We start from the raw sequence: 17,197 nt of genomic DNA on the forward strand, positions 1-17,197 counted from the left end.
CACCACCCCAAAATGATCTATGACCTTCACCTCACAGAATAAACTGTACCACATTAGTATTTAAGCTGGTCAATTAGAAAAGACAAAACCACAAGGAACTAAAGTATAAAATAAACCTCTTTAAGTAACTGATACCATTGCTAACTGCTAAAAAAAAAAAAAAAAAAATTAACATTTAAATAATTTCTTATATCTTAGTAACTAATATTATAACATTTAAAATAGTCTGAAAGGCGTGAAGCCCCCCTAACACATCACTCACTGCTCATAAGTTCTTAATATTTAAGTGTACCTTATTAATTTCCAGTATATGTGTAAAGTAAAGGTGGTGTTTTGAATAGGAATGGTCTCCCCACAGGCTAATATATTTAAATGCTTGGTCATTAAGGAGTGGTGATACTTAGCAGGGATTAGCTGTAGCCTTGTTAGAGGAAGCATGTCGGGGGGGGGGGGGTGCTTTGGTGTTTCAAGCAAGGCCCAGAATCTCTTTCTCTTCCTGATGCCTGACAATCTGCAATCTGGATCTAGAACTCTCAGCTACCTCTCCAGCACCATCTTTACCTCTGTGCTACCATACTTCCCTACCATACTGATAATTCCCTAAGCTGATAAACTGTAAGCCAGCCTAACTAAATGCTTTCCTTTGTAAGAGTTGCTGTGGTTACAGTGTCTCTTCACAACAATAGAACAGTGACTAAGACAGTATACATTCAAAGATTTACAACTTCAGTCTTTAAAAACATTTTTTGGTGCTTTTCCATAAAATATTTAAAACAAGTCATAACGGACATTTATTCCTCAAGTAGTTTCCTCACTTTTTTGAGTCCTGGTTATGTTTTCATTTATTTCTTTAAACCCTAAAAATACTCAAATTTGATTTCATATGAATTCAATCCAATAAAGATTTACTGAGTTTAACTAGGCATGCACACAGAGAAATAGCATGTATATCCTAGGTACTTACACTTTTCAAGTCAGTGCCAAGCAAAGACCTTGAGCTTAAGTCCAGCTCCTGTAACTGAAGTCGTGCTACCTCAAGTTCAAGGGACAGATTCTTGGTCTGCTGCTTCTCCTCTGCTAACTTGGACTCCATTTCCAAAGTGACACTTGTTAGCTTCTGCTGCCATTGCTCCTTTTCTGACAAATGCTGCTTCCTAAGGCAGCTCAGCTCTTTCCTCTCAGAACTCAGTAACTGCTCAAGCTCTTCAATTTCCTTATTTTTCATAATCCTTTGGCTCTCAATTTTCTCTTCTAGATTCTTGAGGGACTGCAAGTACACCTGACATAGGATTTCAAGGTCTTCAACAGTCCTCACAGAGGCAGGTGGGATTTCTTTCTCAGGCAGATTCTCCTCCTCCAGGCTGCTGTGAAACACTTCATCGACGTCACAAGAATGTGCTGAAGCATTCCCTTCTAAACTTAGATGAGATGTGTCTCCAGTTTGTTCTAAAACGTCTTTGTAAAAGGATGTTTTTCCTAAATTTGTCAGAGACGGGCTGTCTACCCCACAGAATGACAGTGGCAGAATATGCCCATCCTCAGCTCCAGGCTCCTCCTTTACCAAGTCACCCTGCAAGGTTCTCAGATTCATTGACAAGACAGAATTTTCAGCTTTTAATGTATCAACATAGGAACGCAGTGCTGACATCTTAGAGCTCACCTCACAGTGCTGATCATGTAAAATTTTGTGTTCACTTTGTAAACAGGAGAATTTCTCCTGTAATTCAGCAAAGTGCACTCGGACCTCTTTGTTTGACAAGGTCATTTGTTCACAGAAATTGCTACTGTCCAAAGGAGTCAAGAATATAGATGTGTGGTTTGGTTTATCATGAAATTCAACATCTGAGGTGTCTTTCATCAGTTCACTCTGGGACAGAGCACTCTCATGGTTTAGCATTTTCATTTCATTCACTAGCTTCTCGACCTCTGCCGTCATTTGACTAGTTGCCGTGATACACTCTGTTCGTGAGTCATTCAGCTCAGACTCTAGTTGTAACTTTTCAACTCTCAAAACTTCACACATTTTCCCTAGCTCATTCAGTTTGTTCATTGCTGTCTGTAGAGAGCACTGTAAGTGTGCATTCTCATTTTGACTTGTTGACAACTCCTGGAGCATTGACACATACTTTTCTTCTGCTATTTCACAGTCTTTAAGACCAGTCCTTGCCTGTGACTGAGTGTCCTGTGAACTCTTGGTTTCTAGCTCTTCTCTAATTGTCTGTAATTCCCGATGCAGGTTGTTCTTCTCCTCCTCACTTTGGTCAAGCTGTACTTCCAAAATTCTTATCAAAGTTTCTAGGTGTACCAACTGTGCCTTATAATTGTCTAGAGAAATGTCTTTAGTGTCAATATCCATCTGATACTGGGAACTACTCTTACTTATCTCACCTCCTGTTGCTTTTACAGAGTTCTCAACTGGCTCTACTTCGAGATAACAATCATGTCTGGTCTGTGTTGACTCCATCAGTTGCTCATTCTCATGTGTTACGTTGCTAACTTCGTTTTGTTGCTCATTTTGCTCTTCCTTTAAAGTCAAGCATTCTTGCCTTAAGCCATCAGTCTCACTCATGGAATGCTTTTGGCTGTTTGTAATCTCAGATCCCACAGTTTGTTGCTCTATCTCCAACTCTAGCACTAATTTCCTGTTTTGCTCTTCAGTGAAAGCTAATTTTGCTAAGAATCCTTGCTGTTCCTTTGCAAATGTTTCCTTTAACTGTTCCAGTTCATTTTTTCTATTCTCACAAAGAGCAGTGCACTCGCTGAGCATGCATTCTAACTTAGCATTGTTTTCTTGTGCTGTTTTGTAGTTTCCCCTGAGATCTTCCAACACAGCTTCTGTTTCTTCACACCGTTGTAATAATTGAAGTCTTTCTTGCTTGTACTGATCAGACAACTCTGCAATGCTTCTCTCCTGCTCTGCTATACAACTTGTAATCTTCTCATGCTTTTGGAATAAATTAATTTTCTCCTGCTCTAAGGCCTCATTAACTTCCCTGAGAGCCTCGTTTGCTTGGGTTAACTCTTCAATGTTTTTTTTACTTAATGAGATGATAGAACTCATTTCCTTCTTCTCTGAGCTCAGAGTGTCAGATAATAGCTGTAGTTCCTTCAGAGTACCTTCAAGAAGACAGTTATTCTTATTTAACTTTTGAACCTCTGTTTGCTGGACTTCTAATTTTTCTTTCAAAAGCTGTAACTCTTTTTCCTTACTCTCAAGGGTTGCTAAAGTCTCAGCAACAATATTCTGATGAACTGCAGCATCTTCCTGTAATTTACTAATACACTGATTTGTTTCAGCCACAAAATTCTGATGAATCTGCTCTGCTTTAATGAGGTTTTCTTCTACTTCCCCTTTGATTTGTAGCAACTCTTCACACCGCTTTTGCAAATCTGAATTCATCTGGGTTTGAGACTCTAAGGAACTTTCAAGTGAAGTGACTCTATTTTGTAACACTGCTACATTTTCTGGACTTCGGCCCCCATCTCCAGAGCAGTCACTCCTTTCTGAATTTATGCTTCCTTTTTCTCCCATTAGATTTGCAAAGGAATCACTCACTGCAGGCTGCTGTTCAAAAGCCAAAGAGCTTCTCTGATTCTCCTCAGAACTTCTCTGATTCTCCTCATTTGTCACCAGAGAAGATCCTCTGGACTTGAGCAAATCCCTCAGAGTCTCATACTCCAGCCGCAAGTCTTGGTACTGCTGGTCTTTGGTCACAACTTCACTTGACAATAACTGAAGCTTACATTCCAAATTTTCAACTTGCCCGGTGAGCTTATTTGCTTTCAAGCACATATTCTCTATTTCCTTCTGATGCTTCTGGTCCGAGGACTCAGATTTCTGCTGCAGTTCCAAGTAAGCTTGGTTCTGTGTCTTGATCTCTACCATCTTGCTGTCTAACATACTATGAAGGTTTTTAATCTCCACAGTAAAGTTTTCTCTTTCCATCTCCAGTGTTCTTACTCTCTCATTATAGTCATGACTTATTTGTTGTGTCTTGAGGCTGGTCTCTAAGTGGTTGATTTTACCCAATAAGATTTCTTTTTCTGATTCTATCTGATTTATGAGTTTTTCACTATCAATTTTCCAACAAGAAATCTGATTTTTCTCTTCTTTCAATTCTTCACATTCTTTCTTTTTTAATTCCAAAGCACTCAGTAAAGTTTCAAACTCCTTCTCTATCTTATTTAACTTATTATTCAGTTGTTCAATGTGATGTTCCCTTTTCTTCAAGAGATCTTGAGAACAGTTTCGCTGTACTTCCAGATCAGCTAAGGCAAGTTTCAGTTTCTCTAACGTTAGTGAGTTTTCTTGCTGATTTAGTTTTTCCTGAAGATCTCGTAACATGACTTCCTGAGAGGTATTCTTAGCTATTTAAACAAACAAGTGAACACAAAGTTGTCAGTGTTTATAACAAATATCTATTTCATAAAAATTGTATACTCTGGCATTAGGGTATAATTCAGTAGGAAAGAATTGGCTAACATGTCTAGTCTATGAATTCTATAAATAAAATATAATTTTAAACTCTTAAAAAAAAGTATTGAAATTAATAGGCTGTCACATCCTGTAAAACTTGACATTAATGCTGGAGTCCTTGAAAGTAATTCACCTAGTTTTAATTACCTTAGATTATTATTTTATATAAGTTTATATAAAGATAGAGAAAAAATGGCCATTTTAGTATCATAATATATCTTATAATATCTCAAGTAGCTTCGTAAAAATGATGTATAAAACAACCAGGAAATTTAGAGTATTTAGATTTATTCCCTTTTTTAAAAAAATCCATGTTGAATATTTGTGGGTAAAAATGTTATGCACATTCTAACCCCTCCTTAGTAAATGTAGTGAGAGAATTTGAGATTCAAGAGGAAGCTCTCATCACCACCATATTTCTGACCTACTGATAGCCCTCCCTACTTGGAACTATTTTCACTAAGCAGTGATAAAAGGGTTTAAGGGTAAAAGGAAATAATTGAAAGCTTCTACAGTAAATAATGCAAACTAATGTAATACAATGTAATGCTAAATGAAAAACTACACTGATTCTAATCCACTAATTTCAAACCTATTCAAATTGACCTAAAGGTTTGTGACACAGCACCTTTGAGATGCATTATACTACTCTGCATTTGTGGGCCTCACACAATCATACTTTTGATCAAGCCTGAAAAATGACCCAGTCATAACTCATTCTTAGTTTTCCTTAGGAAAGTGAAGACTGGTGCTTTGTCTCTACCTGCTATGGAAAAGGAAAGCAGTCTCAGGGATTCAGTTCTAGCTACTTGGGAAACTGAGGCAGGAGGATTAGTTATGCCCAACCTTTAACAAAACCCAGTCTAGAATAAACAAAAATAAAAAACCCACAGAAGTATCATAAATTCAGGTAAATAGGTTAGAAATAAATTCTTCATGCACTTATCTCAGGTTAGAAAATGTTATATAAAAGATATGCTCCAAATGAATGTGAAAAAAATGGACCCATTTACTATATACAAGATTATTCTTTGGTTGTAAACCCAGGAAATAAAGTCATTTAGTCAAGTAAGTATCAAAATACAATGGTTATTAAAGGATTTGAAAGCATGCATTTAATGTAGGGTTTTTCCACTTCTAAGAGAAATGGTAATGAGTAAACAGCAATCTGTATGCAGTGAACACACTTGAGACATAAAGGCCTGCACTCTAGGGAAAAAGAGCACTGCCAATACAGTGCTGTGTCGGAAATGTTCACCCTCTGGTGCCAAAAAGAGTAAAAACCACGCACTTTGAGATTCCATGTGCTCTTAATTTATCAACCCCAGGGACGTTTCATGGTAAATATAGAAAAGGACACAACATTTTTCTGATAGGCTGTAATCCATCTTTCCTCATGGGAATAAGACATAATAATAGAGTTCTGGACTGCTGAGGTGGGTCACTGGGTAAAGGTGTTTAGTGTCAAGCCTGATGACCTAAATTTGATCTCCAAATATAGTGAAAAGATATGGTAAAAGGAGTTGTTTTTTTTTTCATCAAGTTGCCCTCTGACCCCTACACACACACACACACACACACACACACACACACACACACACCATGGCACCTGTATACACAGACAACTCTAAAGATACTGCACACACCTCTCATTTCTTCTGCAAAATTCTGGCTCTTACTCAAAGACACTTTGACTTTAGCAAGTTCTTCCTCCAGGTGGCAGACTTCTCGGGTCCTCTGCTCAGACTGGCTCCTAATGAGACTGTTCTCCTTCTTCATTTCCTGAAAACAGATTTCATTTGTTTTAATCTAAACAAATGCTCAAGGGAGTCACAATTCCTGCTTTAATAAAGGTCCTTCACAGATCTGTCTGTATCTCAGTCAGCAATCAACTTCCTTTCCAATATCTAATTAAAGTATCATGTTATTTGAATCAAATTACATCATAAAAGCAGATACCAAACCTAGGAATTATCGTATACCTTCAGGAAATATGTTTCTTCAAACGTTCTGGTTGTTAAAGAGTTAGCTCAGAAGAAAAAGGCCTATGTATAAGATAATTAAAGACAAGAGTTTCAGATTCCTATCAAGCCAGATTAGTCCAAAAACAAAATACAGCAGTATAAGGTTTACTATCACAAGAGTTCCCTTATAGATAAAATTTCCTTCAATGAATGCTTTCACCAGCATAGCCTACAGTGGTCACATATGGATACTGGAATGCATACTATAAAAATGCATATATAAATAAAATAGCATCTCAGCCTTCAGCAGGATTACCTCCATGGTATAAGGTGTGGTCCTAGTCATTCAATACATATCTAACAGAGATAACTGCTAAAAAGGCACTGAATAATCTATGTGACATCAAAAGCTAGCACAGAATTCATCATGTATAGGGGAGCCTGAGCATTCACAGGTTCATTGGGTCCATGATTAAATATTCATACACACAGGATGTATACAGAACACACACACACATACACACACACACACACATACATAAAAGTGTAATTGCGCAATTTCATTCCACTATGTTAGGAATTCTTGAGCTAAATCACACAAATGTACACACCAAATGAAAACGTTATTACTCCTCAATAACCTAAAACTGATACATTAAAAAAAAACAAAACTCCAGTAACACTTAAATTTGTTTTCTTTAGGTTTTTCTCTATATTATTACCTTTATTAGTGTGTGTATCCACGCATGCGTGCACTGAAGAGGCAGGGCATGCTATGGCACTTATATGGACAAGAGGGCAACTTGGGGTAGTCAGCTTTTTTATTCTACCATGTGTATTGGTTGCAGGTATTGAACTGAAGTGTTTGCGTATGGCACACTAATTTATGTAGACCAAGCTGGCCTCACACTTGAAGGCCTATCTGTTTCTGCCTCCTGAACACTGAGATTAAAGGCACCCCTTGAAACTTTTAATAATATTTTAATAGCCGAAAGGTACATGCACCTAACCCTAACCCTACCCTCAAGAACAGGCATTTTCACCACTGAGAGAACTTAAGTGTATCTCACACCTTATGGAATGAAAGAAATCCGTAAGACATTTTTTTAATTACATTTCAAAAATACCCTTCTAAGAAGTAGGAAGACATTTTTTGAATCTTAAAGAAACAATTAAGACCCATCCTTCAAAACCTCACTGCACTGTTAGAAAACAGATGGCCCTGGCGATGCTATATTGGAAGGCTGCCTTCAATTATCAGTCTGGTTACTACCAGCAGATGGGTACCCATGTAACAAAGCCAAATTCAAGAAGAGGGAGAATCTGGCTACTGGAAGTACTTGTAAACTTGCTGGCAGCTGTTGTGTTCATGTATATATGTTCATTCCCTCATTAAAATGAGACAGTCTGTTGACAGTATTACACTCTTGTCTCCTGTGTATTACACTCTTGTCTCCAGTGTTCTGATCCTGTCTGCTTGCACTAGGAAATTGACTATGGAATTAAGATATCAATGAGAACTAAAGGACAGCTACAAAAGATCTTAAGACAGAGACGTTAACCTGCATACTAGTCAGTCATAAAGCTTGCAAGGAAAAAAAAATCATGAAGGTGAAACAATTAAACTGATTAAAATTAGCATTAATAAACTAAAGAAATGTTATCACTTGTTTGTTCTGCAGACTAAGAATAATCACCCAACTAATGAGATCACAGATGTAAAAGAGAGAAAGAACACTTTAAGTACTTTGACATGTGTAATGGGGCACTGTTATTAGTATTTCTTCCCCAAACCTAACAGTTGCAAGATCATCAGAGTTGAATCATGTATTGATTTACTATTTTACAATCAAATCCAATCTGGGCCTTGAAAAGGAAGTTGGGAAGACTGTGCATGATAAACAGAGTGGACCTCCACAGGGGGTGGGCGTGGAGCATTGGAGAGAGCAGGTACCACAAAGGAGAAGGGGTGGTTGTTATGTCTGCATGCCTATTGGTCTTTCTGTGTCTTAGTCCATAACTGCAGACATTTAAGAAAACAGCAAGTTCAATTCAAAGATCAGAGTGCCTTTCTCCATCCTGGCATTTGCTTTGTAAATATTGGTTCCTAACGAAGGAATGTTCAGCCAACCCTGGGACCCAGCAGGCTTATAATGCTATCTATGACTGCAACCAACCCAAGAATTTTAAGAGGCCAAAATTTAGAAAATGAACATCTGAAAATGGATGCACAGGCTGCCATCCATCAGCAATTAGTTTTCCATGAGGCTACAGCCACTTAAGTCTTGATTGGGTAGCTCATTAGCAACAATGAGCTAAGCATACAAGGGTATATTCTCCTAAGCGTCTCTTCAGTCCTCACGTGATTTTCAAAATTGGGCAGTACTCGGGAAATCAGCAATCTCTAGACCACAAGCCAGCACTTGAGCTTAGCAAGTGATCCCACCCAGAGCAACTTGGTTTAGGAGCAGCAAGGGAAGCATCACTTCCTAGGGCCAGACGAAACAGTGCAATTTGAGTGTGTATTTCATGATCCCATCCATGAGAACAGCTCAATATGTCCCCTGCTGGGTGAAGGCTATCTATGTGGGAACTGAATGGATACAAAGATGTGCTTTCTCCCTTCCACTCTGCCATTCTTGCCTGCCAGACCACATTCCTTAGAGGACCTAATACAATACAGATTCCCCATGCCTAGAAAGGTCCCCAAACAAGCGTTTCCTCATCCTGCCTTTCAATGATGGCATTTTACTGCCAAACCCCAGTGCAATGGAAGCTGGCGCTCGAAGCCGGGTGAGCAGCTCATCTAATTCCCACATCATTTTGATACTAAATGTTAACTTTACCCTTGATTGGGCTATTAAATCACATTTCCAGCACTGATAATTTCTAATTGCAAGAAGTATATTAGTTTACTAAACACAGTCAAGGAAAATTTCAGTAGAACTGTCACTTCATTTCAGCATCCAAAACCTAGAAGCATATTAAACTTGTTTGTGCTTACTTTATAATTAGATACAGAAATATGAAAATTCTCAAATACACTGTCTCCTGTCCATGACCCTTCTGGGCTGACACATAATTGCAAATAATTTTAACATCAAAAGTCACTGATATTTGTGAAACAAAACTAGCAAGCACATCCTGGACTTCCATGGTTTATTGAACATTTACATGCTGGGCACTGGGCCACATACTTTATATGAAAAAATGGACTTAATCATGAATAGTCTTGAAAGGAAGAGATATTATTTGCATCTGTATGCAGACTAGGAAGGGATCACCCCAAGGTAACACAGTAGATGGTTGACATCCAGATTGTTCCCACTTGTCACCAGCACTATAATCCCCAGGCTACATTAAGCACTCTCACTGACAAATCACTTCTCTGGACCCAACCACAGTTCAAAGTACAAGAGCCAGGGAAGCCCTTTCAGCTCTTACTGTTTCATCCCTAAAGAGTACTCATGGGCAGACAAACACGAATTAAGATGAATAGTAAATTTGTATCCTGGCCCTGTGCTGAGCCCTTCTTACACATGACTATGTTCATTTGAACATGGTAGGCATGTAATGCAGGGCAGCCTGGAACTAGAGAAAGCACTATAGCCCAGACCCTGTAGGGATAAAGTAAGCCTTCAGAAGCACCTGCAAGACAATGTCCCGACTATGAAAATGCCCCAGCAAGTCATGTCAAAGGTGTTTAGACTCTGAACCAGATGATATAGTTCTACAAAATGTTTGAATGGGCAGCCAGTCAAGTCACAGGAGAGTTCTGGCTAACAGGAGGCTCACAGAGGGAAGAGCTTCACGCCAGCCTGCCTGTGGAAACGTTAGCAGAAGCATCTGTTGGCTGGCCCCCACTGGCCAAACGGCAAACATTTGTTTTGCTGCAATAAACATGCACTGGAAATGTTTGCAGATGAATTCATCACAGGATTTGACTGAATGCTTTCCACTTGGAGTGCAGGAGTTGAATGCCCCCATCCTATCTCCAGCAGTCTTCTCACTTTGTTGCTGGCTGCTTTAATAACTTCCTCTTTGCTATGACAGGTGTTCACATTTACAGTGAAATACCATGGGAGCAAATATATTTAGACTTTACCACCTAGATAAGGAACTATCGTTACGGATAAAATTAGTTTTCTTTCATCGTTAGCAGGCTAAAAAGTGATGACAAAACAGTTCAGTAGTGGGAAAACATTCTCCTGTAATTCTTGAGAAGCCACCTCTACTGCTCCTCTGCTCTTTGTTAATTTGTGGCTCTAGTCAAATCCATCCATCAGCTGTTTCTAAATGCCTCTTAAATAAGTCCTTTAAAACAAACTCCAGGCTACCAGAGAAGTTCAGAGAAGGCAAGCTGATATGTGTAGGAATAAGTTTCTCAGAACACTCCTACAGCTGGCCCTCATCCACTGCCTGGCAGAACAGGTATCTCTACAGGCAACACTCAACAGGCTGCAAACTGGACCCTAAGATCAGTGTTCATTGCTAAAGAATAAATCCATTTATAATTACATTATTTTATTTTATTTATTTTTGACAGTGCCAGAGACTGAACTAAGGTCATTTCTTTAAGTCTATGATTTCCATGGGGTTTTTAATACTGTATAATTCCAAAGTAATCCTTGAAAAAGGTTTTCACACCTCAGCATTGTAGAGATAAGGCAAGCTCCATACTAGCCTGGGACACACAGTCAGAATGTATGTATCTCAAAACAAAAAGAATATATATGTGCCAGCACAGGCCTGTGATCCCAGGCCTGGGAGAAAGGAGCAGTGGGATCTGGAAGTGAAGGTCTATGTTAGCTACTTAAGTAGGCTTTAGGCTATTCTAGACAACTTAGACTCTGCCAAATGAATGGAGGAATGAATGAATGAATGAATGAGAAGGTAGAGGTAAATTAAATAATAATCCACATTAACAGTTTCATTTACTCCCTTTAAATTCCAAACAATTCCTTCCTTTTTTCATAATTACACCTCTCGAGTGGTCTAAAATAACCCTTAAAACAGCGATTCTCAATCTTCCCAATGCTGTGACCCTTTAATATAGTTTCTCATGTTGTGATGGACCCTCAAACATAAAATTACTTTTGTTGATACTTCATAACTGCAATTTTGCTACACTTATAAATCATAATGTAAACATCTGATATGCAGGATATCTAATATTCTACCCCTGTGAAAGAGTCATTCAACCCCTGAAAAGGTCTTGACCCACAGATTAGTAACTGCTACTTTACAACTTGTGACTACAGAACTGGTGAGAGAGTTCAAAGGTTCAGAGCAGTGGCTGCTGCCCTTGCTGAGGACACAGAGGCTTTCACAACCTCTCCCTCTGGCCTCTCAGGACAGCAAGCATAAATGTGGGAGAGCAAGCGTAAATGTGATACACAGATACTACATACATATAAATGAAAAATTTTAAAACTTGATTATATGTTCTTTTTGCATATTTTTTATTGAATATTTTATTTATTTGCATTTCAAAAGTTATCCCCTTTTCCTTGTTTTAGCCCACTCCCCAGAAACCCCCTATCCTCCCTTCCCCTGCTTCTATGAAGGTGTTCCCCTACCCACCCACTCCTACCTTGTCATTCCCCTACACCCAGGCATCGAGCCTTCACAGAACCAAGGGCCTCCCCTCTCACTGATGCCAACAAGACCATTCTCTGCTACAGATGTTGCAGGAGCCATGAGTCCCTCCATGTATGTACTCTTTGGTTGGTGATTTAATCCCTGGGAGCTCTGGGGGGTCTGGTTGGATTATAGATTCTTAATTCCTCATGCTAAATGCATAAATAATCACTTCAAAATTAAAAAAAGAAAAACAAGTACATTAAACATATATAAAACACGAGTTTGATCCTGGGAACCCACATGAGGATGAAGAGAGACCAATGCCTCCAAGTTGTACTCTGACCTCCAGGAGCATGATATGACTCATACGTGTGTGTGTGTGCGCGCGCACACACACACACACACACACACACGCGCGCGCGCGCGCACACACACACACACACACACACACACACNACACACACACACGCACGCGCGCACACACACACACACACACACACACACACACACACACACACTTCGTTTTCCCAAGAAAGACATTCTCTTTTTATCCTGTGTGGGGTCTCTTCCTTGACCCTCCTGCTCACATACCTCACTGCTTCTCCTCAGCTCATCTTCTGTGACCTGACTTGCCTGAAGAGCTTGTTCTGCTCTGCTGAGCTTGAGCCTAATTTCTTCCAAATTCCTTTCTAACTGCTGCTTCGCTGATGTAACCTACAAAAGAGAAAAAAGAACCAAGTTCTGAATGCATGTTTTCTGCAAAGAATCAACCATTCTTAAAGATTAAGAAAAACAAAGAAGCAGAGATGAGAGAAAAAGAGAGAGAGGCAGACAGACAGACAGATTGAGAAAAATGGGTGATTATCCCCTCACTATATAGAATGTTGTGGGATTTGCCTACATCCTAGGCACATCCTCCTGTGAGTTTTGCATCATCTCTATACTACCCATGGATGCTATAAAAGTAGTTACTTTATTAAGGAAAATAACAAGAAAAAGTCCATAAGTTTTCAGAACATCATAGGCCTAACTGCACAGTACACAAATGAGCCAGAGACACACCCAAATGTTCACACTACAAAAAGAAATTAAACAAACCAAAGAAAACAGAGTATCAGAGACTGAGGATAGATGTGGCAACCAGGGATGCTAAATGGACAAGTCCAGGCCTCCCAATCCATGAGTAAATAGCAGCCCAAGAGTAGCACTGCAATCGAGGCCTGAGCTGAGAGCCAGGGGCCACGCGGCAAAGTGAAGCAAGGGAGGGGAGCACAGGAGATGAACTTCACAGGGAGTTAGGGAAGGCACCTGGGTCTGCCACCCAAGCAAGATTTGGCCTAGTGATGGGGCAGTAAGTGACTACACAGAATTGAGCAAAGGAGCTATGGGGTCTGACTTCCCTGATGATAGCTTTGCTCTGGTTACTGACGGAAAACAGACTGTTAAGAAACAAGCACAGATGGGGATTTAGGAGGCAGACAAGAAGCTAGCATGGCGACTGAAAATGGTAACTGGGATCGGGATGTTGCGGTGGACATGGTTAAAGCAGCTGTATTCAACATCATGTATAAACATTGACAAAAAAGTCAAATTTATTCTTAGCTTAGAGAAAGGGCACATGGGAAAGTTTCTGGGTGGACGACAAAATTAGTCCCAGAGAAGTAATGGTGACAAGACCACATGCTATAAAATTTGTAAGAGCCAGAGGGTGGAGATGACCAGAGTGAAATATGTCTTCATGACATGACAGGACATTTGCAGTCATGAGTCTACAGCAGCTGCAGTTGTGTGTTCAAGACCTGCACAAGATCAGGTTAGTCAACACTCCAGCATGAACTGGGGAGGAGGAGATAGCTACCTCCCATTCCTAACTGAGGAGCAGTGGACAACTGATGGCTGCTAAGAGAGGAACAGTTTTTGTTAAGGGTATGGTCACTGCTCCACTGAATGTGCCATCCACATGAGTACATTAACAGTACAAATTGGACTCAAGAGTTACAAAAAACAAAACAGGATATGGAGTTGGGAGTGTAGCTCTAGAAAGCATTAAGTAGAGAAAGGAGGTGAAATATGATCAAAATATATTGTATGTATCTTCTAATTTTTTAAATTAAAAATATTACAAAATAAAATATACTATCATTCACAAAGGAATATATACATTATAAAATACAAACACAGACAAATAGTGCATCAACAAAGGTAGATTCAGCAGTTTTGATGAACTAGGTCGAGATGTGAGACAAGAACTGTGGGAAACCTGGAAGTGTGGGCCTGAGCACTGTGAAGAAGGTAATTCCTGTTTAGAAGGATACAGGGGACTAAAGGAGGTACTCATCCAGAAAACAACAACTGAAGTCACATGGTCGAATGCCATAGACCCAAGACATAGAACAAGAGCCATCATAAAATAGCTAGAACATGCAAAGCCAGAAACCCGGGCTTATGAGTCTTAAATAAGCCAATTGGTAACTGCCAGAACTTTAACTCTCTGGAGGAAGGAAATTCTTAGGACAGCTCCCCATTGTTATATACCCCATAATGACCAGAATATCAAAGACCTGCACTGATACTCAGATCTAAAAACGCAACCTATCACCCTTTTTCTGAGAAAACTGAACCACAAAAATTGTTTTCTACCTTGAAAGGGAACTAAGGACGGAATGTTTAAGGAGACAGAGACCTCGACCGACTTCCATAATAAGAGTACCAAAACGCTGATCCCAAGGGTGTTGGGAAGAAAACAGTCATTTCAGATATGGGAGAACAAGAGGAAGGGAAAGATGACTCTCAGGTTCTAAAGACTGTTAGACAGGAGCAGGATCTGGTATGCTACTGTTCAGTAGGGTGACTACACACAATAGTTATGTTCTGCACAAATGCTGGGAAAAAGGATTTTGAAAGTTTTCACCATAAACAATGACAAATGTTTAAGATAGACATATTAAACCTGAAATATTATACTTTTCAAAAAGTATGTATTAAACGTCACATTTTTTCCTGATTTTCACTTTCAGTTAAAACAAAACCTAAGTCCACTAAGACACAAAGGGAACACATGTGCAGGACTGTGTGAACTAATTTCAGCACCCTACCTTCTCTAGTTCCAGCTGGAGGACGCTGAGTAAATGCTTGACTTGCTGTAATTCCTGGGTAAGTCTGGTTTTCATCTGAGTGTACTCACTGTCCAGAGCTTGGAAAGACTGATGCTGTCGGGACAGCTCCTGAAAAGCAAAACATCACATCAACCAACCATTAACAAAGGTGATCCCAGGCACAGGTGCAGCACACGCATCCTACCAGGCAATGCTATTTGCAAAGTGCAAGAGACAACAGGGAGCTATGCTGACCATGTACTGAATGCCACATACAATCAATCACCCATGATGCTGGTTTCTGATAATCAAATCCAGTTCTCCGAGGGAAAAGTCAAAAGTCACCAACTGACCACATGTAAGCCAGCCTATCTCCGCCTATCTTAGTTATCTCAGTTTTGAAGGATGAAAGGTAGGAAAGAACAGCTGAGCTGCAATCAACACAACTTTGCCCAGAACACACTAAAAATTTAGGCTTAGGCACTATGAAGATGGCTCAGTATATAAAATGTTTGCCATCCATGTATGAACATGAATCCCAGGAACCCCAGAAAGCCCAGGTAGGTGTGCAGCCAGCTGTATTCTCAGCACTCAAGAAGCAGAGAAAGAGGATCCCCAGGGCAAGCTGGTTAGCTATAATAATAGATCAGCCAGCTCTAGGTTCAACTCAGAAACCCTGCCTCCAAAAATAAAATGGAGAGCAACTGAAGATGACTTTCTACATCAACTTCAAGCCTCCTCACTCATGTCCATACATGTGTATGTATGTGTGTGTACATCTGTACTCACATGTGCCCATAACACATATAGACTTGCTTTTAAAACAAATCAAAAAAACAGCTATAGGATCTGGCATGGTGACACACATATACCTAATCCAGCACTTGGCCAGTGAAAGCAAAAGGATCAATAGTTCAAAGAGCTTGGGCTAAATAAGTTCATGTTCAAAAAGAGAAAGAAAGAAAGAAAGAAAAGGGGGCTTAACTAATCAGTCATATACCATTTACAATGGTCTTCATTTGAAAGAACAAGTAAATGCTACTAGTTGATTTTGGCAACCAAGAGAATCGTGATTACCATTTCTGCTCATACTAAAGCACCTGAACAAGCCACACTGATGCTACACTCCCACCAGGCCACCTTTAATTCAAAGGTGACTACCTGACTACCTCAAACACCTTATTAGGTAATTAACCAACTCACAGCCTTGAAAGACAACTGAAGACCATAAGACAACCCTCACTGTAGAGCAAGAGCTTAAGGACGCTCCTTTCCCACTCAGTGTCATATTCCAAGCCCATTAACAAGACTAACTCCAAAAGAGTCCGTCCTTGCAAATCAAGAAGTGAATGGTGGAAAAAGTATAAAAATGCAGATGTGAGGGAAAATGCAGTGGCCTTAAGCTCACAAAGCATGCCTGCTCCATAGTGTCCCCAGTCACAGTGAGTAGTTCTTCCTTCCAAACTGCAAAGTAAACAGGTCTTTCTCATAAAAAGTCTTCCATGAACCCAGCCACCTTACCTCTTGAAGCTCCTTTTCTTTCTCCTTAATTCTCTGTTCCAGAGAACGTTTAGCACTCTCTGTGTTCTGTCGATGACAACTCAACTCCTCAGTCAAATTTTTCAGCTTTTGTTCCAAGGTAGCACACTGATAACAGATAAAAATGTTCCATACAAAACTAGTTACTCAGAGAAGAAAGCCAAATTTTGTCTTTTAAGAAATTTTAGTCTAGGCCAGTATGGTGATCCATACCTTGAAACCTACCCAGCACTGGGGAGGCAGAGGTAGGCAGATCTCTCAAGGTCAGTAGGATCTACATAATGAGTTCTAGGCCAGCAAGGGCTACATACTGAGAACCTGTCTCAAAAAATAAATAAAATAAAAATAAATTGTAATCCCTAAAGTCTGTTTCATGTTTACCATGTTTTGGTCTTTTTATTTCACTTAAAGTCAGGTTCAAATTCATTATCCAAATCCTAAGGTTACTATGATTCTATAAACACATATGAAATTTATATGGAGGAAATATCAGCAAGGATGTTAAACATCAGCACATCTTTAAAACATTTCACAAAGTG

General features: G+C 39.6%; 1 protein-coding gene across 1 annotated transcript in view; it reads right to left on the reverse strand.

Moving 5' to 3' along the window:
• Window positions 1–17,197, reverse strand: part of Cenpf (centromere protein F) — a 44,327-nt gene that overhangs the window by 15,003 nt on the left and 12,127 nt on the right. Inside the window, exons 7-11 of the mRNA XM_029538795.1 lie at window positions 16,641–16,766; window positions 15,120–15,248; window positions 12,616–12,738; window positions 6,124–6,259; window positions 965–4,368 (exon numbers count right to left, since the gene is read on the reverse strand). Of these exons, the coding sequence (XP_029394655.1) occupies window positions 965–4,368; window positions 6,124–6,259; window positions 12,616–12,738; window positions 15,120–15,248; window positions 16,641–16,766 (3,918 nt within the window). The remainder of the gene's footprint in view (window positions 1–964; window positions 4,369–6,123; window positions 6,260–12,615; window positions 12,739–15,119; window positions 15,249–16,640; window positions 16,767–17,197) is intronic.

This window comes from Mus pahari, chromosome 5 (genome assembly GCF_900095145.1).
Source record: "Mus pahari chromosome 5, PAHARI_EIJ_v1.1, whole genome shotgun sequence".
Taxonomy (NCBI): Eukaryota; Metazoa; Chordata; class Mammalia; order Rodentia; family Muridae; genus Mus; species Mus pahari.